Here is a 25,423-nt window from a genome sequence, read left to right on the forward strand (position 1 = left end):
AATGTAGGTATCCATGTGATGACAATATATTCTGAACTTGGCGGCAAAATTTCTGCTTTGCAAAGTGGTTAGTACTTCTTCAGAGTCTACAGTATACTGGGACAGTTTACATCTTTTCTCAACTAATTCAGTGCTTATTGGAGGCAGGAAAAAGCCTAAGGATTCCCATAACTTTCATTTAAAACTGTTTTCTCAATTTTTTGTAAGTTAAAATCCATTAACTATCACATCATGCAGACTGACCTCTTTGCACATCGAAGCCCAGCAAACCCCAGCTCTACTTACTCTACCTGTTTTACATAGGTAAGTCACATATGTCCTTCAGCTGCCTTCTTCCCAGCTTATATGTGTAAGCATCCCATTAGGTCTTTGTGGACTATAAAAGTTACACTAGGATATTGTTGTACAGCATTTTCTTGTTCTTACTCCTAAAGTCATTTGCTCTCTCTGCTTTCCAGTTGCCAGTGTCCCATCTCATGGACAGTTTGTGGTCTATTATCCAAAGTATATAGGCTGACCATTGACACTGTTTGTTTGAATCATTGAAATTTAGTTACTGCCCTGCTCTCCTGTTTTTCTGTTCTGCCCTCATCATTGTATTTCTCACTTGAAGTATTGAGCTACATGTTTCGTGATCCATGATTTTATATTTACTTACATAACACTGATGCAAATGTTGAGTAATTTCAGACTAACTATCAGTTGTTCAACTTCACAAGAAATTCTAACGTGATGATTGTTCAACAGCAGTGATAATTTTAATGTCTTTCAGTTAGTTTTTAAATACATGTATGCATGTCTTTATATCCTTCAAAAATGCCTGTTTGTTTAATCACATCAAACTAAATCACATATCTTACTAAACTGTAATCTTGTCAAAGAATGAGTAACTGTTTCTTAAGATCTGTTTTTCAGAAAAGCAATATGGTTGGCCTGAGATACCATACATTGACTTTCTTTATTCTCTATCAGTTCAATTCTATGGTTTTTGTTATTTTGTCTATAATAGATATCAGACTACCAAAACCAAGTCCTATCCTTTTCCCTTCTTAAATATTTGTAGAACATTAATCTTGTTCTAATTTCTTGGTAGCTGGTTCAGTATTAATCAGTGAGTCAGACTCTTCCTTCTTCTTTACTGGGTACAAGTTAAATGAGCCTGCAGATTTAAAAATGTTTGTCCTTAAATAGATGTACTTCAGTATAATTCCTGGTTACTAATGGACCGGAAAAAACTTATTTCCTGTGAAATGATTGCATTATTGTAGTTATTTTCAAAAGCTAGAACAAAAATTCTTACTGAATGCTTCAGTCTTTACTACAACATTATTAGCAATTTCCCTATCTCCATCAATATTGCTGCTCATTTTGCTAGGTTTCAGTACACTTAAAAAAATGTTCTATTGTTCTGTGGGTTTTTTTCAAGACATGTATTTTTTTCTTGATGTCCTCAGCTTCTTTTTGCCTCTCTCCCTGGCTTTAGATTTATATAGATTACTCTCTGTTCCCCTATTGTTCTGGCTTTTATATATTACTTTTTTTTTATTTCCACATATTGTTTTATTTTGACACTGATTGAAGAGGTCCTTTTGTCAAAGTCTGATCCTCTTTCATCATTGTAGGATCACTGGAAGAATGACTTCCATTCAGAAGTAGATCACCAATATAACTGATTATTTAACCAGTCGAAAGTGGGTTGTGGCTAAGCATCCAGCGGGCTCCATCTGACCTGGGAGTCTGCATCAGTGTGCCATGAAACCACGCATTAGTTGGCCCTTTAGATGTCTGATCCTTCCTTAAAATTAAGAATCTTTAATACAAGGAGAGATTAATGTAATTCCATCTGGTTTTATTAAGTGGTCAGATACGGGCTCTCAACCCATGAGCTTTTATCAGTTGCTTTTAGTGAGGTTTTACAGTTGCTCTAAGCCCCCAGAAAAGAAAATAACAGCAGGCTGACTCCAGAAGTGCTGTCCTTGTCTTTATGACAGTGGCACAGATGTGCTGCTATAATCTTTATTTCATGAGTTAGATTGACCTTTGCACACAGATGCTGAAAAAATCAGTTTTACGGATCTTTATATGTCTTGTGGAAGGAGTTCTCTTTGAGTCCATGTTTTTATTTCATACTAATTAGTGTGAAATAATGGAATTTAATTGCAGTTAAGTGGAGACAGAAAGAATTGTTTCCCGTAATGGGCTTTTTCAGTGTTTTTAAATACCAAACGCTTTTGTGGGTAACTAGTCATAGAGTAATCTCAATTAGGGATGTCACTGGCAGTGAAAAATGCTCCTTGGTTATAGTTTAGTGTTTATCTCCCATTGTTTTCTAGCATAAATTAAAAGATGGCTTCAAAGCCTGCTTTGCAGCCAGGTTATACATTTCTATTGAATGTGCGCAGCGATGTTTTCTCAGAGGTTTTTACCTGTAGTTAAAATTGAGCTATGTAGTAGATAAACAGCTTTATAGGGTGAGGTGTTGTTGTTAAGTATACTGCTCAGGTAACATCCTGATGACCTGTAAAATAATGAACAGAAAGTCCAGTCCACTCTTTTCCTCTTTGTCAAGATTTCAAGCCACTGTTTATGCTGAAACTTAAAAGCTCCAAAAGGACCACTTCCATACTTCCCTTTGAGATAGTAGGCTCTGGTGCTCTATAGACAAGAGGTTGTTGAATCTTTGTATTTCAATGCTAGCCTATAAACTCTCCCATCATCTCCAGCTTTTCCTATCTTCCTCTCCATTTGATTTTATCATACCTTAACTTCCAAGTGTGTCCCTGTTGCACTCAGAAGCTCTTGCCTAGGCAGACGATGAGAACAGGATACGTTGGCTGTTTTCAAATATGGTAGCATGTGAAACAGCAGCAGCATCTCACCTTGCTTGCCCAGTACAACTGCAGCATCACTTCATTGTGAAAAGAAACTCTTTAAAAAGCAAAGCAGAACCAGGCAGTTGGCAGAAATGATGGCTGTGCTTACCGTAAGTGTTTCAAAAGAAAATCTAATTGGAGTATCAATGGACAGAATCCCTTTCAATTATGGCAGAAATGATAATGAAATCAAGCATCAAAAGAGTTTCCAGAGGCTTTTGGTAAAAAAAAAAAAAAAAAAAAATCCTTCAATCTAAGCATAATGATTGACAAACAGCATTAATCTTGATAGTTAGTAACAATTTATTGATTTTAGTATACCTTCCCCAGTCAGACTGTATCATGGGGTACTCCAGGTTGTGGAACATATATGTGGGACCATTCTAGGCGCCCAACTGGTCCAGAAGGGATACATTTCTCTACTATTAAACTCCTATGGGTATTCAGACCCAAACCAGCTATTAAGAATGATCTCTGGTCTTTGCCAGCTGAACAGTGCACAGGAATTTGGAAGGTATTGGCTGATCAGAGCCTGTGCCATGGGTATAGTTCTTTCTAACAAATAAATGTTACAGAATATCAAGTTATCCTGCTTAGTACTGTTTAACTCATTACTATCAATTTAGTCTTTGGGGATGCAGGGACAAAGCAGTGTGTTGTGCCCGCGAGCAAGCACTTTCTTACATTTGTATTTAATGATAAACCAGAATTATCATGGCCTAAGTTATCACAAGGGAATGTCTGGGCGTCTCCCTACAAGACATTGAGGTGGTGGATGGAACATGTCCAGAGATAGACAACAGAGGTGGGGAAAGGATGGAACACAAGTCTGATAAGAAGCAGCTGGGGGTGTTTAGCCTGAAGAAAATGAGGCTCAGGTGGACCTTATATCTCTCTACAACTGCCTGAAAGGAGATTGTAGCCAGGTGAGGGTCAGCCTCTTCTCCCAGGCAGCCAGTGATAGGACCAGGGGAAATGTCTGTAAGTTACACCAGGAAGGTTTAGATTGGGTATTAGGAAAGGTTTCTTCATTAAAAGGGTTGTCAAGCAGTGGAACAGGCTGCCCATGGTGAAATCACTGTGCTTGGAATTGTTCAAAAGGCACATGGATGTGGCAGATGGAGATGTGGTTTAATGGTGAACATGTCAGTGCTGGGTTAGTGATTGGACTTGATGATCTTAGAGGTCTTTTCCAACTTTAATGATTCTGTGACTCTATAGCCTAAATAGATGTGAGAGTAGGCATCTGGATCCACCAGGTGATGTGGCACTCGTTTAGGCAAAATTCTGCTTTTGGATCTACTGTTGTTCTCTATTTATATTGCAGAAGTACTGAAGTGATGGAGAATGGTGACACCTCTTTTTTTATTAGGTAGAATAAGCAATGGTGTGTACTTTATCACACCTCTGATCCACCCTGAGCTGGCTACCACAAAACTAGAAAATCTGAGTTCACACATGCTCAGTAGGGACCTAGTTAGAGTGCAGTAGCAAAATTGTCCATGCCGAGTGTTCCTTCCCTTTCCAACCCCCTCCTACTGCTACCAAGCAGACTGCACATATGGCATCCCTAGAAAGCAATTCAATGTGCTACAATGCTGGAGTTGCCAGGGTTGAGTGGTAATTTCTGTGCAATTGTTCTGCTCAGCATTGGGCCAGTGGAAAAAAATAACCTGTGATGAGGGAATTAAAGGCTATTACAGAGTAAATATGCATACAGGGGCTGATGTAAAATCACAAAAGCAATCTTAATTCTGTTCTTTGCTCATTTTTGAGTGCTTGACTTGGCAAACTTCAGGGTTTTTTAGCAACTGCTTTTTTTAGGTAAAATTAAATTTAAAAATGGCTGTGGGTCTTTCTAGAACACTGTGGGTTGCACTTGCTAGCACTTGCCTTATTCTATGTGCTGGATTTAGTCCTAAGTCCAAGGGAACAAATTGTCAGGTTGTGTTTTGTTATTGAGAGAGCTTTTTACACTGATCTGAACCTTTCATTTTGATTTATAGCACCTGAAAGTATTGTGCTGGATTTTGCTCATGGTCTCTGGACAGACACAAAAATTATTGTACTGTTAATTGTGCTGTGTCACCCACTTTATCCGCTTTCTCGGACTGTGCATTTGTATCCATTTGCCAAGCTTTTGTACAGGAAAAAAAAAAAGGGATTTTTTCCCCCTCTAAAGAGTGTTTGTTTGTCTAGTATATGTAAAGAAAAACTGGAAAAGAAATTAAAACATTCCTAGACTGCTTTAAACATACCTGTGCTTTTGTCATCCAAAGCAGCTAAAACAACAAAATGCTCCTGAACACTGGTACAGTTATAATTTCTTCGTATCTCTTCCAGCAGGCTCAAGGCTGACAGGATTCTGCTTAGAGCTCAGTTTTGACAATGCTGATGAACACTCTGGCCCAGATCTACAAAATGTGTAAATTTGTTCTGAACTTTAAACACCTCCATCATCCTCTTGAAGTCACCAGATTTACTTAGGCTAAGTAAAGCTCAAGTTAAACCTGTGCTTTGGACATCAAGGGATTCTGAGATTGCCATTTTGTTAATTTTTCTTGTATCAACTAGCACAGCCCAACTGGGGCTCTGGTGCTTTTAGAATGTGCATAGTGACTAATAACACTAATGCAGTTTTCAGCTGATTTTAGGATTAAAACACAAGCGGCGGTCTCAAAGACATTTACTTGTCTTACTATAATAAAATCATGTTCGTGTTCAGAAGGACAGATGAGCAGGCAGCCATCTGAGAGATCAGCTCACACATCAAATTCTACAGCAATATTTAGATCTTCATGCTTAAACTGGGATATTTGATTTAAACTGTGATCCCACCTCTGTTGTGTTGGGGTTTTAGAATAAGAGCGATATATTTTGTGACTTCTGTGCAGCAAACTGTGGTTTTTAGTGTTTGGGCAAATTATTGTATTATTTTTGGAAGGTAGGTTTTCTGAAAGTTCTCTAGTTGAGATAACAAGGAAGGAAGCATGTGAGAGCTTGTGGATTTACCTATGTAAATGACACCTTTTTTAATTAGTGCCTCGTAGTTTATATGTGTGTAATGAAAGGGCATTTGTAAAATTATACTGTCCACAATAGGCTAGCCCAGAATTTTAGTAAACGCAAAGCAGGATAAGAGGCCCTCTGGTAGAGCTGCCTGTCCTCATTTCTCTAATTGAAGTGAATACCCCAGTGGGAAATCGATTATTTCTAATATTATATACACAAATTAAAACTCCATTTAGAGGTATAGTGGGACCATCTTATAATTGACTTTGATCTTGAATAAATATCTCCATAATATTTATTTTAATACGGTCTCTGCCAGAAAGGATATCTAGAAGGCAAAATATGATTTTACTGAGAAAGGCCTGAGCATGTGTAACACCAATTCCACCAGAGCTTTGAGGGCTGAAATAAGTTTCTTTGTTGCAGTTGGCTGCCTAATAGCGGCCAAATGCTGCTGAGGTCCATCTTTCCACTTCCTATTCTATTTGAAATTAGTGTAAATGGTAAAGGAAATTACCAAAGGTATTTAAGCAGTCAGCTCCTCAGATAAGCCACGCCACTTTTATGTCTATACTTTCTATAGGTTAACACTTGAAAAATATCCTCCTTTAAAAAAGCATAAAAATATTTAAATATACCCATTTAAAACTGCATTTTCCCTTTCCTGCAAGAAATTACAAGCTACTGTAGCACTGGAGGGGCCAATGATCATCTATTAATGATTTGAATGGACAGGCAATCATTCAAAAGACTTTGATCCTCAGGGGCAATTAGGAAGACATTGAATAGGAAGTGCTGACTCTTTGCATTGAACAAACATTGAGTTTAACTGCTTCATTTTAAAACATGCCTTTCTAGTCACTTCCTTGAAGGTTTCAAAGAAATGTGGTGCTTCAGCTGGAAGCCTTTCTTCTTCCTTATTAAGAACAATTGGGAACTAAATTAAAATATAAAGTGTTTTCCTAAGAAGAAGCTAATTGTATTTGGTAGACCATCTGCTTCTATTGTGGAAATCGTGGATACAGCTCTTCTTCAATCAGAAGGGGTCAAAGAATAGCTAGTGTCAAATCAAAGCAAGTAAATGTGTTTGTGGCAGGATTTCAGGTGATTAGCACGATGCTTTGTTTTCTTAAAAGGTAGTTCCCACCTTGCTGGCAAATTTTGAAAAGGTAGGAAGCTCTCTGTCATTTGAATTCCTCCTTTGCACGTGGTGATTCAGATTGAGGGAAGGAGAAGTGAATTATCTCCAAAAGAACCATTTTTGGTGCTTGCATAGTTTAAACGTGAAGCAATAGTCAGGCAGCAAGGTAGGATCCCAGGAATTGCTAGATGTATCCCATAGCATATGTCAATACTGAGCTGGCTGTGGAAGCACCTACATCATATTTTAGGACATTTGAGGTCCTAAAAAAGTCCCACAAACAAACAAACACAGATACCTCTCTGTTTTATCAGCCAAATCCTTCCTCCTTTAACCCTGAGATGGGTGGATGCAGGTTGTCCAATTCTTAGATGAAGCAATCACATCCCAGCCCAACAAAGTGTCTTCAGCCCCAAACTATGAAGGAGGTTTGAAAACCCTTTTTTTTCATTGAAGGCAGATCATTGAGCATTTAGGAGGGGAGGCAAATGGGGAATTTACAATAGTGAGCATTACCCTTAATGTCCCTCCTGGTGCTTTTTTATTTTTCTTAACTGTTGTCTTGTGTCAAATAAATCAACAGGCAGGAAGCAGAGCCGTGGGACCTCCCAGCTGCAGGCTTAGAGTCTTCACTTAAACAACATGTAATCAAGCTGCCTTTTGGGCTCCATTCCTTTGTGACCTGTTAATTTTACATTTCTAGCTGCACAGCAGCTCTAATCCATCTGGGTTGTGGAGAGCCTGGTATGCAGGATTCTCTGTTCCCACATGACTGCAGTCTTGTCCTGGTGTGCAAATTCACATTCATTCGGGCAAAAGATGATTTATGAAGTCAGGTTTTCCATTTCCTGAGTGAGAGTTTTAGGCCACAGATGGAAAGCATTTATGTATAGGAAATAATTTCAGACACTAGGAATGACACAGAGTGCTGTACAGAGTTTTTGGTCACAAGGTAACTGCCGAAATCCACATAAGAAGTGGCCTTGCAGAAATCCCCCTCTTCTTGCCCCATGGTGCCTGGCTGAGTGACCTGGGTATGTATGTGTAAAAGATGTGAATTCATGATACTACATAACACTGGCATCTTCAGTCAAGATACTAGGTCTCAATTCCAGATCTGTGAACATGTTCTTGGGGTATTAAATCACTACAACACTCAAAATGTCCCCATGCTCTTAGATGAACAACAGCTTGGATCTGTCTAGTCCAGGACTTGACCATACAAACAAGTAGAGCAGATAGTAAATGCTACATCCAGCTTTTTGCCCTCTTCCTACACCAGTAGGGCCATAAAGCCACTTCAGCCCTTGACTGTCGTGTGTTCTGCCACAGAAGCCTTGGCCAGCACTGAAATGGAACAGTAGTGTAAGAGAAAAACTGTTTGATTTTTTTCTTTAATGTTTGTTTTACTGTTCCCATTCTTCCTAATCTTTGTTGATTTATCGAAGACTGACAAACCAGTGATTATTTCATGCTGAAAGGCTCCTTTTCATAACACTGGATGTCACAAAAATATGGTTTATTCTGCAACAGTCAATTCTACCACTTATACAAAAATCATATGATTTCAGTGTAGAGACAGTTATCCAGATAATTACAGTCAAGTTTCTTCCAGAGACAGGACTGAAAGCAATACATTTACTTGGTTAAAATTAACTCTGAGTAATTCAGTGGTGAGATTCAGCTTTTTCTCAATTAGGAGGAAAAAAGCAAAGCTCAGGTATCATTTTGGAGAGCATGTTATTTTAGATCTGACTAAGCACGAAGGTTAAAGGGGAATATGTAATCACCACATATCTTATGCTTGTTTCCACACAAAGAGGGGAGAGCACAGAAACAACCTGTAAAAATGTCTTCTCAACCACTGAGCTTCAGCTGTTTTTCCTATTCCAAATCCCTTATACTTTTTTGTTTAACTTATCTTTGCTCTATTCTAACCTTCTTTTTCTCAGTTTCTCTCATTCCATATTTTTCTCATCTTCCTCCAATATCTCATTTTTATTCTTGTCCATTGTGGCATCAGTCCTTCTCATTTGTTCCTTCTCACACAGTGTTTTCCCATTTTCTCCTTTTCCCCGTGCTGCACGGGGAGGCTTTGGGAAACCTTTCTCCCTCCAAGGAGTGGCCTTTTGGCTTGTGTTGGCTTAGGCTTAGCTGTCAGCAGTGCAGTGAGGTGCTTGTAGAAACCAGTGGAGTAGCAAAGCCAAACTTCTCCAGATGGAGCCCAGTACATGTGAGCTGGGGAGGGTGGGGTGGCAGTGTAGAGGTGGACTGTGAAGCTTTTCCAAAGCTTGTGCCCTCCCCTGTGTTATTTAAGCAATTATACTGACATATACGAGCATATATTCTTACATAAATATGGATTCAAAACCTGGAGTATTCTTAGTGCAAAGCAACTGGCCGGGGTTTTCAGATGAGAATCCCAAAAGACTTCTGTCTTGCCTTTATGCCCTTTACCCCTGTGCTTGCTGTAAGTCCAGGCTCAAGTAGGGATCATTAATGTGTTTTGTTAGGCTTTGATTCTGAGAAAGTCTTTATCCATTGTTTAGGGCAAGATCAGTTGTAGCTGGAAAAAAATTGCTATTTTCTTCTTTTCTTTGTTTCTGTAGCAGCTTTGCCTGGGTGAGCAGTCACCAGGCCAGCTGTGGTACCTGCTGGACTTAGCCCTGAGAGGGTAGGGGAGAAGGAAGCAGCGGAGCCTGGGAGCTGCTGTGAGAATGCTTTTAACAAACACTGTGGAAGCACCTGGTGGCTTCAGCTGTAGCCTTAATCCAAACATCCTAATTGATTGGTTTGGTTATTTATTACACTTAGCTTGCTGCTTTGGGCAAAGCAACAAGCTAATAAAGGGCCAGCAGTTTGTTTTTCAATTTTTTGCTGACTGGTGTGCTTTTTGGGGGTCTCTTATGCTTCAGTAAGCATGTCTTGTCTTTTCTTCTCCCTGTGATCTATCACAATCATCTGCCTCTCTCTGCTAACTCCTTCATTCCATCAACCTGTCCTAAGAGATGTCCATTTTGTTGACCATGTGAATTATTATCTTTGTTTGTCCTTTTTTATTCTAAATGCTGCACCACTTCTTTTGTTCTCTGCTCCGCTGAGTAAGTTGTTTTGACTTTAGTGTTTTGTTGTCTCATAAGCAAGTGGCAATAATACAAAGATACTCAAAAGCCTAAATGTCTTCAAAAGAAACTTGGAAAAAATGTTCCTCTTTATTTGACTTAACAGCGTCTGCTGCTGCTGATTTTGGTGTCCACAAGTAGCTATGGAGTAGGAATAATGCAATATAGGAAAAAATAATATGTTAAAATCAGAAGAATCATGATCCTGAATACTTGGTTCCATCAATATGAACTTTGATTTATTTGCATGATTAAATAACTCAGATCATGCTAAAGTCTTAGCAAATTTTCTCTGCTAAAGTGAATCTGAGTCCAGAAAAGAACAGCCATATCACACTGGCATGGTTGAATGCTGAATTCTGTGAAGTAATCAAACCCTGAAAGGAATGGAGTTTGATCTCCAATTTTTTTCCACCAAGAAGGCAGCCACAGGTGACTTAGGACTAAGGATAAGGGGATTTAGTCTGGCACAGAAAATTCTGTTACCCATTCAGCAAGTTTTAGGGCATCTTTTGCTGGCACTTAGCTACAGGGGAAGGGTCATGCGAGTCAAAGCTTTAAATTCAAAACATGAGCATAATGGGCCAGAGGCCCCAGATGCCTTTATATCATCAAAGTTGGTGGTGGTGAAACAGCCCAGAGAGCAAGCAGGGTTTCTCCCTAAGTATTGTTTTCATTCCAGGAGAAGGGAGACAAGAGAGTTTTCTTCTCCATGGGGAATATAACCAAAGCTTCTGCAAGGGCCTGTCATGGAGCTTTCTAGGCAGTAAAAGCTACATGGTATTTTACAAAAGTGTACACTTTAATGATTGTTAATTGCAGAGTGCTCTTTTAATACACGGGGAGCCTTCAATATCTGAAAATCTATTGAGCGTCATGTTGGAGACGGAGATGGAGAAGGACATGGGGGCTTTTAGGAGGGCATTTACTCTGTGTCAGCAATGTCTTGTGTCTAGCTGAGCAGGGGCGAAAAAAAGCCAGAAAAAATGTCCACAGTGGGTTCCATTGACCCAGAGACTAAGAACATCAGGAATCTGAAACTATGTGTACAGCTTTACTTCCCTCTTAGGAACATTAACACTTCAAAATATATTATTATGGCTCTCATCCATGGTTACAGGGCTTTTCTATGATTATGGTCCTTAGTTGATTTTTTTTTTTCTGTGAGAAAGAATTTGCACAGATCAAGGTTGATTCATAAAACCTTTAAACACAACTGTGTGCAACAACAGCTTTACACATCCCATTGAGATGTAAAGACTCAAAATATCCAGTGCTATTACCACTTTACTTTTTAGCACCAGTGTGGCAGTTAGAGCAAGAGGAGAAATGAATCTTCCACCAGGTTGCCAATCAGACACTGCTGGTATTTGGAATATAGTAATGAAATCACTTATTCAGGTGACATCCTCATAAAATACCTGCTACAAGAGTGTGTTTCCAAAGTAAATCAGACTCTTTGTTCTTGTTTCAGGTTGACTTTTGTGGTTATTGCCTACCTATAGCAATGTTCCCCTGTTTGCCATATGAATGGGGATATTTATAGGCTTTTATTTTGTGCTTAAAAACATCAACTCAGAAATCCTGAATAGAGCAGTAGCTCTCAGCTTTTTCACTGTTTTCGGAATTTTTTAAGCCACTTGATAATCAAAATGCTATTCAAATAATTCTGGTTTTCAACGTTTTGCACTTTTGTGTGCATGGTGTGCATAGTTGTCATTCTCATGGCTTATCATTGGAAAACTTCTTACAGCCTTTCAATACTTAAAAAGGAGGCTTTTAAGAAAGATATAGAGAGATGTTTTACTAAAGTTTGCAGTGACAGGACAGGGCCATAATGGTGTTAAAATGAAAAGAGAATAGATTTAGATTAGATATAATGAATTGTTATTATCAGGCTGATGAGGCGCTGGCACAGGTTGCCCAGAGAAGCTGTGGATGCCCCATCCCTGGAAGTGTTCAAGGCCAGGTTGAATGGAGCATTGAGCAACCTGGTCTAGTGGAAGGTGTTCCTGCCCATGTTAGTGGGGTTGAAAGTAGGTGGTCTTTAAGGTCCCTTCCAACCCAAACCATTCTGTGATTTTGTGACCTATGTGATGATGAGGTCAATGTACGCAAGAAGCTTTTTCCTTTAGACAAAATCTACTAGCAAAGGACAAAAGTTAACATTAATACAGTCTTTTAACTACTGTGTGGTAACACAGTATCTATGTTACAGATAATTTGGTTGTATTTTCTATTTTGGGAAATTGTAAGACGCTTTTCAGACATTGAGCATTGAATGATGACATGGAATGGTTGATCCACTTGCGCAAGTGGACGGATAATGTGCAGAAAAGCTGTAGCATCTTCCAGAGTGTCAGTTCTGTTGTTAAACTGAAGCAAGATGATCACTTGTTAAGACATTTCCTCTCATGTATTTTAAATTAATTTTAATGCCTGGAAGAAATGCCCTCTGCACCCAAAGCAGTGTTGAGTTTTTCACTTTTATTTGCTTGCAATTATTTTATTTGTAAATAATGATCTACAATAAAAAAATTCCTCCTAAGGGGAGGAGAAGCAGCAATAGCCTTTTGGGGAAACAATGGCCCTGCAATGTGTTCCTAAAGTCTGTGTGGCACTTAGGTTGTGATGTCCAAAGAACAGAGGAAGTCAAATGGTGTTACAAAGAAAGCAGACCACTGGCTCAGTTCTGCCTAGACCAGGAATGCCACTATAAGCTCATGCAGGTCATTCTAACATGAAGATGTCTGAGAGATGGAGCTGATGTTAAGCACTTAGCACCAGCAGAACTTAGGCCTGACTGCTGTCTAGGAATGCCTGAGTTTGGAGGACTGAAGAGTACAGTTTCCATTCTGCTTGGAACTACAAACATGCATGTAACTACAAAGATCCCATGTTAAACGTAGGAACTTGTGTGCTCAGAACATCTAAGCCCTTGAGCTCTGTAACAGCTCTGTGGCACCTGGGTAACACTCTGGTCCTTGGAAACGTCCAGCCTGGATGGAATTATAAGACAGCATCCAGTACTGAGCTTATAACAGAACTGCTGGCAGAGAGCTGCATGAAATGCCTCTTGGAGCTTGCAACCCTGTAAGCATACAGTAAGTTAAGTGAATTAACACAAAATTGCATTTTAATGCCCAAACAAGTGAATTGAGTTAGTCCTTTAATCTACTGTAGTTCTCCTTTTCTTTTCTGTGTACTAGAAAAAAGCAGATTCCTACCTGATGAGGTTTTGTGAGGTTAATAGCTATGAAGTGCCCAGGCACTCTGATGATGAGGTCTGTATAAACACAAAGATATTATGCAAGCATAGTGATGCCAAATGCTTAATGCAGATTCCTTGTTCATGGTCTGATTTCCTCTCTTCCCTTTCCTCCCTCTTCTCAATTTCTCTGCCAAGTAAATATATCCCTTTTAGATGAAAATACTTGTTCCTCTTCTTAAAGTACCCTTATACCAAGAAGGAATGTTACCAACACTACTGGTAAAATAACCAGTAGTGTTGGTAACATTTCTTCTTGGTATACGTATCTGTATAAAAACAAGTGTTGAACAGGCCCTCAGGAGACATTCCTTGCTGTGCTTCCTTGCTGTGTGGGAGTTTAAGGAGTGTATTTTCTTTCCTAATGGAAAAAATTGTTAACAAACACAGTCTCCATTTACATGGTAAAAAAGAATTTTGCACTCATGTTTTGTGATGTTGTAGTTGTGCAAAGACAGCCTTGTTTATGTTAGTAAATGATAGGTGACCTAATTGAGACTGAAGTGGAATAAATCCCGTATTTTGCTAAATTGCCTAAACATGCTGTCTTCAGAGAGCTACTCAGATTACTTTTCAGTTCTCTTGTAATCTCATAAAGATTGTTTCTGATGCACAGGTTTAAATAAACTAACCACTTGTCCCTAACAATGGTTGCCAATCTCAGGTGTACGTTTGTGAATAAAAATAGAGTTGTAGGCCATGGAAATGCTGTTTCTTTACTGGGTTTTTGGGTTTTGTTTTTTTTTGTTGTTGTTGTTTTTTGTTTTTTTTTTTTTTGTTTTGTTTTGTTTTGGGTTTTTGTTTGTTTGTTTTTGTTTTTGGAGGGTTTTTTTGTTTATACTAAATGGTATGATGTTAGAGCCATTGTATAGTTTCTTGGAGAAATTATAGTGTAAAATATCAAGCCTTTCCCTTAAAAAAGAAATGTCATTCCAAATGTAGCAAATATCAGATCATTCAGCTGTGTAGAGCCTGAAGCTAAGCTGGATACTGATTGAGTATGAAATGTTTATGTTGGGGATGGAAGAACTGATATGGTAAGCCACAAGCCACATTCTTTTGCTTTATATTTGGAAGGGGCAAGTATTAGGTGTATAAGCATATGATTTCCATACTCCTCATACATGCATTTGCTTTTTAAGTAGTTTGTCTTTTTCCTTAACTTTACTTGTCTTCATGTAATGCCTTGAAATAGACTCACATGTGCCCTGGGTGACTTTGCATGGCCCAGAAACCTACAGAGAGCTTTGCCCTGCTATGACACAAATCTAAATGGTGATGCTTGTTTTCAGTTCTCAAGGATATGTCTTTGATCTGAATAGAAGAGGCTGAGTTGTATGAAAGAATGCTCAGGCATAGTTGCTCACATTTGTGATGCAGAGCACAAAGGCATGTGCACAAGATGGGCCTTGAATTGCCTGTTTTTACTTGGTCTTAACCAGAAAAAGCTGTCAGAGATGTCTGTAAAGGCTTCTGTGTATAATTGATGGGTAAAAAAAAAGAGAACCTATATAATACACTTGTGAATATGGCAAAACAAACCGGAGTGCAGTTCCCTAGGATTTATTGGTATGTTAAGAAATAATACTTCTTGTTTTTCTGTGTTCACCTCATTGTCATCCCAGCCTTGGGAGGTTTGTGAAACACCGTGCCTGGTTATGGAGACCATGAGTCAGGAGTGGTTCTGCTGGAAGAAGCAGAGCGAATTGTTAGAGGTGATCTAAATCAAGTGTAAGTGGGTAGAAAGACCTAGGGAGCTGGTATGGTAGAAGCAGCAGGGGCTGTCTAATTACATTAATCCTATTCTTGTCCTAAAGCAATGACCACTAATAAGGCACTGGAGTGAGGGTTTAGAAAGAGAAAGTGCCCCTGTAGTTCTGAAACTCTCCCAAACAGAAAAAGATGACTTTTCTCATTGCTCACCACAGCCATGCACCTGTTTGGCCTAAACTGGCACCTGCAGCCGATGGAAGGGCAGATGTATGAGATCACGGAAGACACAGCCAGCAGTTGGCCAGTGCCAACGGACGTCTCCTTATATCCTTCGGGGGGCACAGGGTTAGAGTTACCTGACAGGAAAGGCAAAGGAACCAGTGAAGGTATGGTTGGTGTGTGTCCATGTTGTGAGTCCTCTGTCTGCCTCTAAACTCCAGCCGTCCAATCTCATGTTCCATTACCCTCAGTGCTGCCATCAGCAGGTGCTTCTCCAGTCTTTCATGTCTAGAGCTAGTAGCTGTCAGTCCTGTTTCCATATGTTTCTAAGTTTCATACCCCTCTGATGTCCACTAATGCAATAAAACTGTGAAACCTTCTCCACACATTCAAGGCATTCTCACAGACTACAGAAGGCCAGCATGAAAACCCTGCCTCGAGTGGTTGTTTTCATGGAAAAACTTTGTCTCTTGAAAATTAAATGATTCCTGGAGCACTGGATCAAGCTTCTTCTACAGAACTACAAAAATGTTTGAGTTGGACTATTTGTTGCCACTTAGCAAATGTTTTGAGGACCAAAATACTTACTGAGAGCTATTACACTGTAAGTTTTGGCATTCCAGAGTTGAGCATAGCTTTGCAAAAGTAGCCAGATAAAAAGCCTGGTCTCCGTAAAGTATCATGGTGTTGACAGAAATTAGAAGCAGCTTATGGGTCCTCAATTCAGCAGCACCTTACTCAGCAGCTTTACATCACTGTGTTCTTTTTTTAGAGGCACCACTGTTAAAAGTACTTGTAAGCTCTGCAAAGTCTTATCCCTCGCCAGACCTAGCTGGAGAAATGAGAAATGCAAACTTTCAGAAAGCTTTTTTGTTTGTGCGTTAAGCTTCTCTATATATAATTATGAGATACCAGTAAGGTAATAGACTATTCTTGATAGTTATTTTGGTGGAAGTTTTTTTTGACAGATAAGATGTATGCTAGTGTTCTTGCAACTCACTGAACTCAAACGTTTCCACAGAGTTCCCTAGGCTTTGGCCGACAGCCTGTGTTTACATGTTTAATTTAAATTACTGTAGCAGGTTTTTCCTATAAGAGTTTTTCTGTCATTATTAGTCCAAATGAAGGCCATAATTAGGTGTGTTCCTTAAAACAGTGCATTTACTGGTAACTGATGGCCGCCATCGAGTTGCTACAAGGAAAAATCAGCTAAGCAGGTTATTCTCAGCAAACCTTACTAGACAGTACAGCAAGCTGCAGACAGCCCTGCTGTTGTACTCAAAAATACTTCACGACAGATCCTTTTCTTTTCCCCTCTAACTTGCCATATGGTTCATTTTTGAATCATCTAGCTTTGATCTGTCCATTTCCTTTTAAAAGTCAAAATAAAATGTAGTCATTCAAAGCTGCCATCCAAGTGAAAGACCTTCACTTGATTTTATTTTAGCCATGTTTATAGTGACACGAGTAGAAATTTTGATTGCTGCTCTGTTAAAAGAGAAATCTGAGAAATAGCATAGTTGTGTCATGAGAAGACCCCTCAAGTTAGTGCTTTGTATAAATCTTAGGGAATCTCTAGGCTTTAGAGGAAAATACCGTGTCCTGACTAAAAAACACATCAGCACATCTTTGGTGCAGGAGTAATACTGTCCAGCCTTCAAATGCAGCTCTCTCCCCATCAGATAACTGTGTAACTAATTTTGGACTAGCAGTGCTGCCAGGCTTCTGTTCTAAACCAGAATGTCTGTGATTGAAATTTATTTTAAAGAGAATTGAAATATATTTGAATGTCTTCTGGATCAGAATGAAATAGGCTAGAATGTGTTAGGAGCATCCTTAGAGCTGATCTGAATGAATCATTACCAGTGTCTTGCCAGCTCTCAGTAACAGTCATCCTTTCTCATCTGTGGCTGTGCTCCAGAACAGCATTTACCTCTGTTCAAGCCCAACCCCGTTTACCAAAGCCCTTAATCACATGCTTACATTTAAGCATGTAATTGACTGTGGTTAAGTCAGAGCTGTGTGTGTTTTTAAGTGTTTTCATGGGTGATGGAACCATCCTGTGAGAAATACAGAGAGATTCAGCAAGGTCTGAAATGAAGTAGTTCAGTTTGATATAAAGAAATTAGGAAGAGTTGCTACAGTAACTAAAAAGTTCAAGGTGATGTACAGAAAGAGCAAAGTAATTGACAGCCCAATTAAGAATTCAGACCTGAAGTTAATTTTAAGGAGTCAGGTATTCTGATTAAAAGCCAATTTCTGATTAGAAGCTGAAATGGCTTTTTTATTGTACTTTCTTCGTGAAGTATCCAGTCCATAGGGCCTGATCTTATTGTAGGCTGCAACTGGTGAAACAGAGAGGGATTTCAGGGACTGAATTCACAAGAGAGATTCTCCTTGGACTTCTCTATCAGGACAAGCTTCAACCTCTGGCAACATGGCATAACAGCTCTTAGGATATGTGCTTTTCAGACATACAACTGTCCACCAAGAGGAGACATAAACTTTGTAATTGTGTGTACAAAAAAATATTTCTGTGAGACTGTCTTTTGTAATCACAGAAGCATTTTCGTTTGCATGAGCAAGTGCTGATCTCTCTACAGAATACACCCTGTGCTCATTTTCTTCAGGCTCTATCTTGCATAGCAACATCTGTCATATTAAATTCTCACCTTCCCTGATTGACTCTGATGTACAATCTTTATTAATGAACAATCATGGGGTATATCAAATACTTCAGGTTTTCATCTGAATATCTAAGAATCTATAAAACATGTCAGTGGTAATCAGAAAAAATATATCCTTCATTTGAACCAAAACATGTGATGTCTTTAGCTCTTCTTTAATAGAATCCTCAATCTTTTCATCTTACAATAGTTCAGTAAGAAACTTTGCATGAAGATGTTGGAACTGTTTCTCATAATCCTGGGAGTGTGAAAAGAAAATTTTAGTATGCCAAATAAATACTATCAATCCAGTTGATAAAGTAATTCCCTTCAGAATGTAGCTGGTTGATTTTCCTTGTACAATTATACTCCATTAGCCCAGAAGGATTCAGAAAGAATGCCCATTTACCTAAGCTGTTTCCTGTTATCTCCTTTAATATGTACATGGACTGAAAAAAGATAAAAAGTCAGCAGATTTCCTGCCTGTACTTATTTGAGAGTGATGAGCAAAGATAAATGGAGATCTTATAAAATTAAGAGTAGCTTTTTTTGTGTGAACATGCAGCCTTTGCATATATAAACCTTTTGGACTGGTATGCATAGAACTTCTGCCTCAAAATAGCTCATGCCATCAAGTACTGCTCCAGCAGTATCCTTGCTGACTTTAAATCAGGGTTTAGTGTAACTGGAGCCAAAAATTCTGCAAGGAAATATTCTCCATCCTTAATAGTTAATATGCATATAATTTCTATATTGATTTTCAGAGACAGCTAACAATTTACATCTGTTTCTGGAGAGTTTGTGTTGGGATGGTATGTGGAGAAATTTAAGACAATACTATATTTAACATTATGTAATCTTCATGGAAATGTCATTTGAAATAATAAAATGCAATGTTTTACCAGTCCCATTTACAACATGGCAAGTAAATTCTGACACTATTTGATATAAATTCATGATAGATGGGAAAGGATTTTTTCCCCCCATCCTCAAATGTAGGTACTGGAAGAAAAAAACATTCATAATGTGATTTTCCTACAAAAGAATGTATGTAGTCAGAAGTTTGCTTCTCATTTTGTTACAATTGTTTGCTCTGTGAAATGCAGAGTAGTCTGTGCTGTAATGGCATGGAGATAAGAAAAAAATTTATTTGCATTTCCTAAATTAATAATTAATCCTTGTTGGTGACATGTTGCTCTCCTTGTTAAAGCCAGAATCTTTCAGGTGATACTACTACATGCTTTTCCACTAGAAGTGTCCTTAATAAAGGCTATTTGCTAAGCAGTTGCCTTCTTCATCATCCCTGTGCCCTGCACCCAAAGCTGTGGCTACTGGTTATAGCACAGGCTGAAAAGGGAACATTCTGGCACCTGATTTTTCATTCTGCCCCTCATTCCCTAGTCTTCCTTTGGGTCAAGATTTTTTGAGGCAGCCATCTGCTTTGGGAGCTATAACTGCATAAATTTCCAACCTGGAATTCCTCAGGTATGTTTTTAGGGGTACCAAGCTCCCTGCTGACTCCCTTGGACATTATGGCATGTCCTGATCCCATTTGAATACCCAGGCTCTCCAGCCTCGTAGTTTTAGAAACAGATGCCTCCATTTGTCTTCTGAAAGAAAATGGATAATAATAGCATATTTTACAGATTATATTGAAACCCAGTTAAAACCTCTAATGGTTCTTCATAGATACTACTCAAGTGCAGGATATGGTCTCCTTTTTGTATCTCAGTCCTTTTTTTTAATTTGCTTTTTTTTTACTATTTCAAATACTGTTACCACTGTCAAGGATTAATTTAATAGAGAAACATTTTCCTTTCCCCATTTAGGCATTGTTCATGCTGCTGTTCCCCCCCCCCCCCACCATTCCACTCTGTGGCACATCTATCTCATTCTCACTACACTTCTCTTTACTAATTTAATGATGACTTCTCCATTCCTAAACTTATATTAATGTAGGATATAATGTCAGATGATTTATTCTTGTCTTTGGAATGTAATTACACACTCTCTGATGTTACAGTTTAAACAACACGCCATTTTTCTCCAGGTTGCTCTTCCCATGCTCACGTTTTCAAACAAAACAGTTATTGAAGCCAGAAATAATCCTGCCAGGTTTTTTTTCCCATAATCGTATGGATTGGCTAGACAAAGTACTCTGAAGACTTCAGAACACTAATAGACTGTTTCTCAAGATCAGTGTCAGAGATACCAGTATGATTAGATTACTTTCAGGATCTAAAGACTAATTCAAGAATTTTGTTCCTGTGTTTTGGCAGGAAAGCCCAGTAGTTTCTTTCCAGACGACAGTTTTATAGACTCTGGAGAAATTGATGTAGGCAGACGAGCCACACAGAAGATCCCTCCTGGTATCTTTTGGAGATCTCAGGTGTTCATCGACCACCCAGTGCATCTGAAATTCAATGTGTCTTTAGGAAAGGCTGCTCTCGTTGGCATCTATGGCAGAAAAGGACTCCCACCATCACACACACAGGTAATGGGACCTTATTTCTTTAATTAAATTATGTTTCACTTACTAAATTATGTTGTCTCAAATTGATGTTTGTATGATGTATTATTTCATCTGTTTCTTTCAGGAGTTTGTTGCATGCTTGTAAGATGCCCAAGATCATTTATCCAGAGAACGTGAATCAAGGGATAATTGAAAAAATTTACACAAATTAATCTGGTAGGCTGTAGGCAGGGGAAGAGCAGGCAGTTGCCTGAGGCAGCAGGCTGCCAGAGGAGGAGGGTTTTGTGAGGCTGGTGGTAACTGAGGCTACCAGCTGGTTGCTCCAAAATCAGATTATACCACCTCCTTCTTCCAGTGCTTTGCACAAAGGCATCCAAAGGAATCTTTTCTTAAGCAGATTAATATTCATCAGGTCTGTCTCTCTTTCAGCCATTGCCTTTCCTGTCTCATGGTAAGGGCAGCAAGACCCCAGTTGGTCACCATTATGGGAGCAAGATTCACTTCTGTCTTCCATGTCAGAATGCCTTTAGCCAACCCTTCACATGATGTATGCTGACTATCTGCTTAGACTGAGGTTTGTCAGGGCCCAGTAATTAGTTATAAAAAAAGAAAACTAACTTTTTACAGAAAGCCACCAACTTAGGCAGAAATCAAGATCTAAGTTACTATTCTGTAGGACTAAAATGAAAGCAGATGCTTTTTTAATACACCTTGATAAAAAAAAACATATAAAAAAATCACTTTGTGAGAAAAACTCTGAAGAACCATCCCCTTAAGTAAGGAATTTATACTTTTTTTTTTCTCTCCTCTCTGTTTCAGCTTCTAAGCTGCTCTTACCCAGATTGATTAATACATTAGGGCATAATACACTGGTAGTGCAAAGTATCTTACTCCCACTTGCATCAGCAGGTTATCAAAGAATTAGCAGGTTTATGTTAGTGTATCTTGCCCTTGCCCTCTACTATTAGCTGAAAATACTAGAGATTTATAGAAATATCCCGCCTTTTTTTGAACAAATAAATATGTTTATTATGATCTCTGTGGATAATATGGTATTTGATACATATTAACACACCTCCCACTTATTTCTGTCAAAGAGATGTCATAAATCTATGCTTTTCTATGTACTTTTCTGCAAAATTAAAATATTTCAGTAGGATCAGCACATCATAATTCCAGTACCACAGTAATGGTGTTACTGCCCTTTTCTAATCAGTCTCTTTTTACAGAGAGATTCAAACATTTATCACTTAAAAATCCTGTGTTAGTTAAAGAAAAACTCAAGTCATGATTGCATAGTACTAACTTTAGATCAGAACTCTGTATTCATTTTATTTGTTTATTATCATCTTAAATTTTGTTATGGATCAGAAGTTATTACACAGATAAGTTCAATTGTTTAAGTAAAAAACCTAAAATTTAACAAATAAACCTCACTTTTTCCACAGAGTGCAGTCATTGGTTTCCCATGAGATCATAATTCCTGCAAGCAGATGTGCTCAAGTGTGGGTACCATTGTCCATGAGGCCAGAGGTCCTGCCAGGAGCCTGCTCCAGCACAGGCTTGGGATGGGGTCACAGCCTTCCTTCAGGCATCCACTTGCTCCTGCATGGTCTTCTCACCAGGTTGCTTGCAGGGGATCTCTGCTCCTCTTTGGAGCTCCACAGGCTGCAGGGGCACAGCTGCCTCACCATGGTCTGTGCCACAGGCTGCTGGGGAATCTCAGCTCCAGCACCTGGAGCACCTCCTGCTTCTCCTTCCACACTGACCTTGTGTCTGTATAATTGGTCTCACTCCCCTCTTCTTTAGCTGCAGTTACTTCTGTGCAACAATATTTTTACCTTCTTAAATATGTTATCAAGGAGATGACAATTGCTAACATCACTGAGGGGCTTAGCCTTGGCCAGTGGCAGGTCTGTCTTGGAGCTGGCTGGCATTGGCTCTGTCAGACACAGGGAGAGCTTCCAGCAGGTTCTCAAAGCAGCCACCCCTGCAGCCCCCCCTGCTACCAAAACCTGGCCATGCAAACCCAATACAAGGCTCAAAGTCATGGCCATCCATGCTTAAATAGCAAACTATTCCAAATTCTCTTTGGGAAACATTCTCTGGCTGTGGTGATTGTTTTCTATTCTAGATTGCCAACAACTATGGTCACTACTAATAAGTAGGAAGAAAATGTAAGTTCCAAATTTCTGTAGTCTTAGAAATAGATCATGCAGAAGCCCATAATAGTTTACTATTAACAAAAGGCATTTCTTCTCATTCTTCTCAACAAATCATAATAAGTTACACAATTTTGTTATGGTCTATTAGATTTAATCTTCCTAGATCAAATCCTTTTTTAAATTCATTTTAATAAATCATGAATTTTAGGGATAGGTCATCACTGCTTGCAGAGGGCTTTTTTCCATTTGTACAGTTTGAATTGATTAACATGGTATTTTATCAATCATTTCCTTGCTAGCAGTAACTAATTGCCTATTAAAAATCTTTGAATGTATTAAAATGCAATAAAGCCCAATCCATTTGTGGGTCAGTTAATATTTACAACTAGTAACTAGTAGCTTGGCCAAATTCATCAACATATGCAGCAGCATCTTGCAAATATTTATTAAAAAAACCTTTTGTTTTTGGCAGAAAGCCCCAAGTAAGCATAACCCAGACTGAAGTAGAACAGCAGCAGCTCACTGTACCTGAGTGCCTTGAAATTGTTTTCATCTCACTACATCTAATATATAGCAGGAAGTGGATGCTTGTAAGCACAATCCACAGGATATTTCTTAGATGTCTGCTTTACAATGAGGCAGGTTGCATCCTAGAAGTATCTCTGCTTGCAATCCAGTGATTCTAGAAAACTAATTCAAGCTGCCATGGAGATAGCAGCACTCGGTGAAGTGAACTTTACCTATGGTTTCTTGAATTCTATTTTAAAAGTCGAGTCAAGCTGTTGCATCATGCTCCAAAATGAATATGAAAATACTTTAGGTTTTCTCTTACTGGTTTTACCTTCTCCAGTTCGCTTGTTCCTTACTCAAATTCAAGCTCTGTTGAGACATTCCCAGCACCCAGACACCATGATGATGTCCTCTGTCACTGTCCTGCTCAGCTGTGTCAGGCATGGTCACACTGAGACCTGAGGAGGCATCAGCCTAGGCAGGAGTTTATGCTCAGAGTGGCTACAGAGACCTGGGTCCCAAAGTGTCTTTCAAACCAACTACTTGCCAGTATCCTCTTAAATCCTTCTGTTTTCATAGAATCATAGAATATGCTGAGTAGGAAGTGACCTATGGGGATCACTGAGTCCAACTCCTGGCCTTGCACAGGAGACCCCAAGATGTGCCTGAGAGCATTGTCCAAACACTTCTGTGACAACTTCCCTGAGGAGCCTGTTCCACTGTTCAGCCACACTATGAGTGAAAAACCTTTTCCTGATATCCAACCTTAACCTCTCCTGACTCAGCTTCAGGCTATTTCCTCAATTCCTGTCACTGGTCACTACAGACAAGTAAGAGATCAGTGTCTGCCCCTGCACTTCCCCTCAATGAGGCAGTTGCAGACTGCGGTGAGATTTGCCCTCAGTCTCCTGTTCTGCAGGCTGAACAGACCAATGGCCTCAGCCACTCCTCATGCAGCTTCCCCTCCAGAGCTTCACCATCCTCATCGCCCTCCTTTAGATACTGTCTAAGAGCTCAATGCTTTTCTTATATTGTGGCACCAAGAACAGACCCCAGGACTCGAGGTGGGGCTGCCCCAGTGCTGAGCAGAGTGGGACAATCCCCCCCCTTGCCCAGCTGGCAGTGCTGTGCCTGATGTCCCCCAGGGCACAGTTGAAACAGAAATGCACATTTTTAAATGCAAGTGTTTAGAATTTATACTTGCCTTGTATTGTTAGATTTTAGATTGCATATTTTTATAGTTTATATACATATATATATGTCATATTTTTCCTAAACTGAAACTCTGTCTCTAGCAAAGCTAACTTGTATAGACACCCAAAAGGAATGACCTTTGCAGTATGGCAGCTTTTACATTCTCAAAAAGACATTTCAGCACCAAATTTGTGATCTGTATGCAGCCAAAAGAAAATAGAAGTTAAAGCAAGGATCAAAAATAATTTCCTCTAAATAAATAATTAAAAATACATAATTAAAATAATCTAGGGATGAATTTTGTCATTTTGTATGCGAGCTATGTCATACATAGCTTATTGCTCAAAATGTTCTTGGAAATAAACACATCTTTTTTTAACTTAGTAGCTTAACTTTTTTTAACATTTCCTACATAGGAAAGAACATGTCATCAAGTCCTTATCTTGGTTGACTTTGAAGACCATACCAGACAACTTAATAACAAGCACCCAAATTTTGCTACAGTAAAGTGTAAAGGGATAAGCAGCCTAAATATTGATGCCACAGTCAACTAACACTCAGCAGCCATTCAGTGCAGCAACATTTATGGATTCAGAAATAGGTCGTGTTGTTTCTTTCTGCCTGTTTTTCTTCTTCCTTCCAAAAAAAATCACAAACTTACCTGATCAGCTTGATGAGAGAGGCAAAACCAAGTGAAGTCAGGGAATAGAAAAGCTAAATAGTGCCTCAACTGTTGGATTCTGCTTGCAAGGTGTCCTGGTCATCTAAACACACGATACAAGTCAGATTAGATAAGGTTCATTTAACATTTGTGATGTCTGCTAGGCTTATATCTGCCTCATCCCATTAATATAATACTAGACAAAATACAATTATTGGAAAATCAGTGGAAGGTTATTTAAATAGGGGACTAAAGGGAGTTGCAATACTAGTATTAACGCAAAGCAGTTGTTCAGTTAAAGTTACCTTTGCAAAAAGTAAATGCATCCTCTTGAAGAATATACCTACAGCCACTCCTTAAATGAGACTTTTCTATATTATCTCTTTTCCATCTTCATTTTTTTTAT

General features: G+C 39.0%; 1 protein-coding gene across 14 annotated transcripts in view; it reads left to right on the top strand.

The window, feature by feature from the left end:
• The window catches only part of TENM4 (teneurin transmembrane protein 4), a 1,543,936-nt gene that overhangs the window by 1,351,414 nt on the left and 167,099 nt on the right, over positions 1-25,423 (top strand). For all 14 annotated transcript variants that reach the window (XM_077174070.1, XM_077174074.1, XM_077174077.1 and 11 more), the window contains 2 exons: positions 15,345-15,515; positions 20,294-20,508. In XM_077174070.1, the coding sequence (XP_077030185.1) occupies positions 15,345-15,515; positions 20,294-20,508 (386 nt within the window). The remainder of the gene's footprint in view (positions 1-15,344; positions 15,516-20,293; positions 20,509-25,423) is intronic.

The sequence above is a fragment of the Agelaius phoeniceus genome, chromosome 2 (assembly GCF_051311805.1).
Source record: "Agelaius phoeniceus isolate bAgePho1 chromosome 2, bAgePho1.hap1, whole genome shotgun sequence".
NCBI classification, from domain to species: domain Eukaryota; kingdom Metazoa; phylum Chordata; class Aves; order Passeriformes; family Icteridae; genus Agelaius; species Agelaius phoeniceus.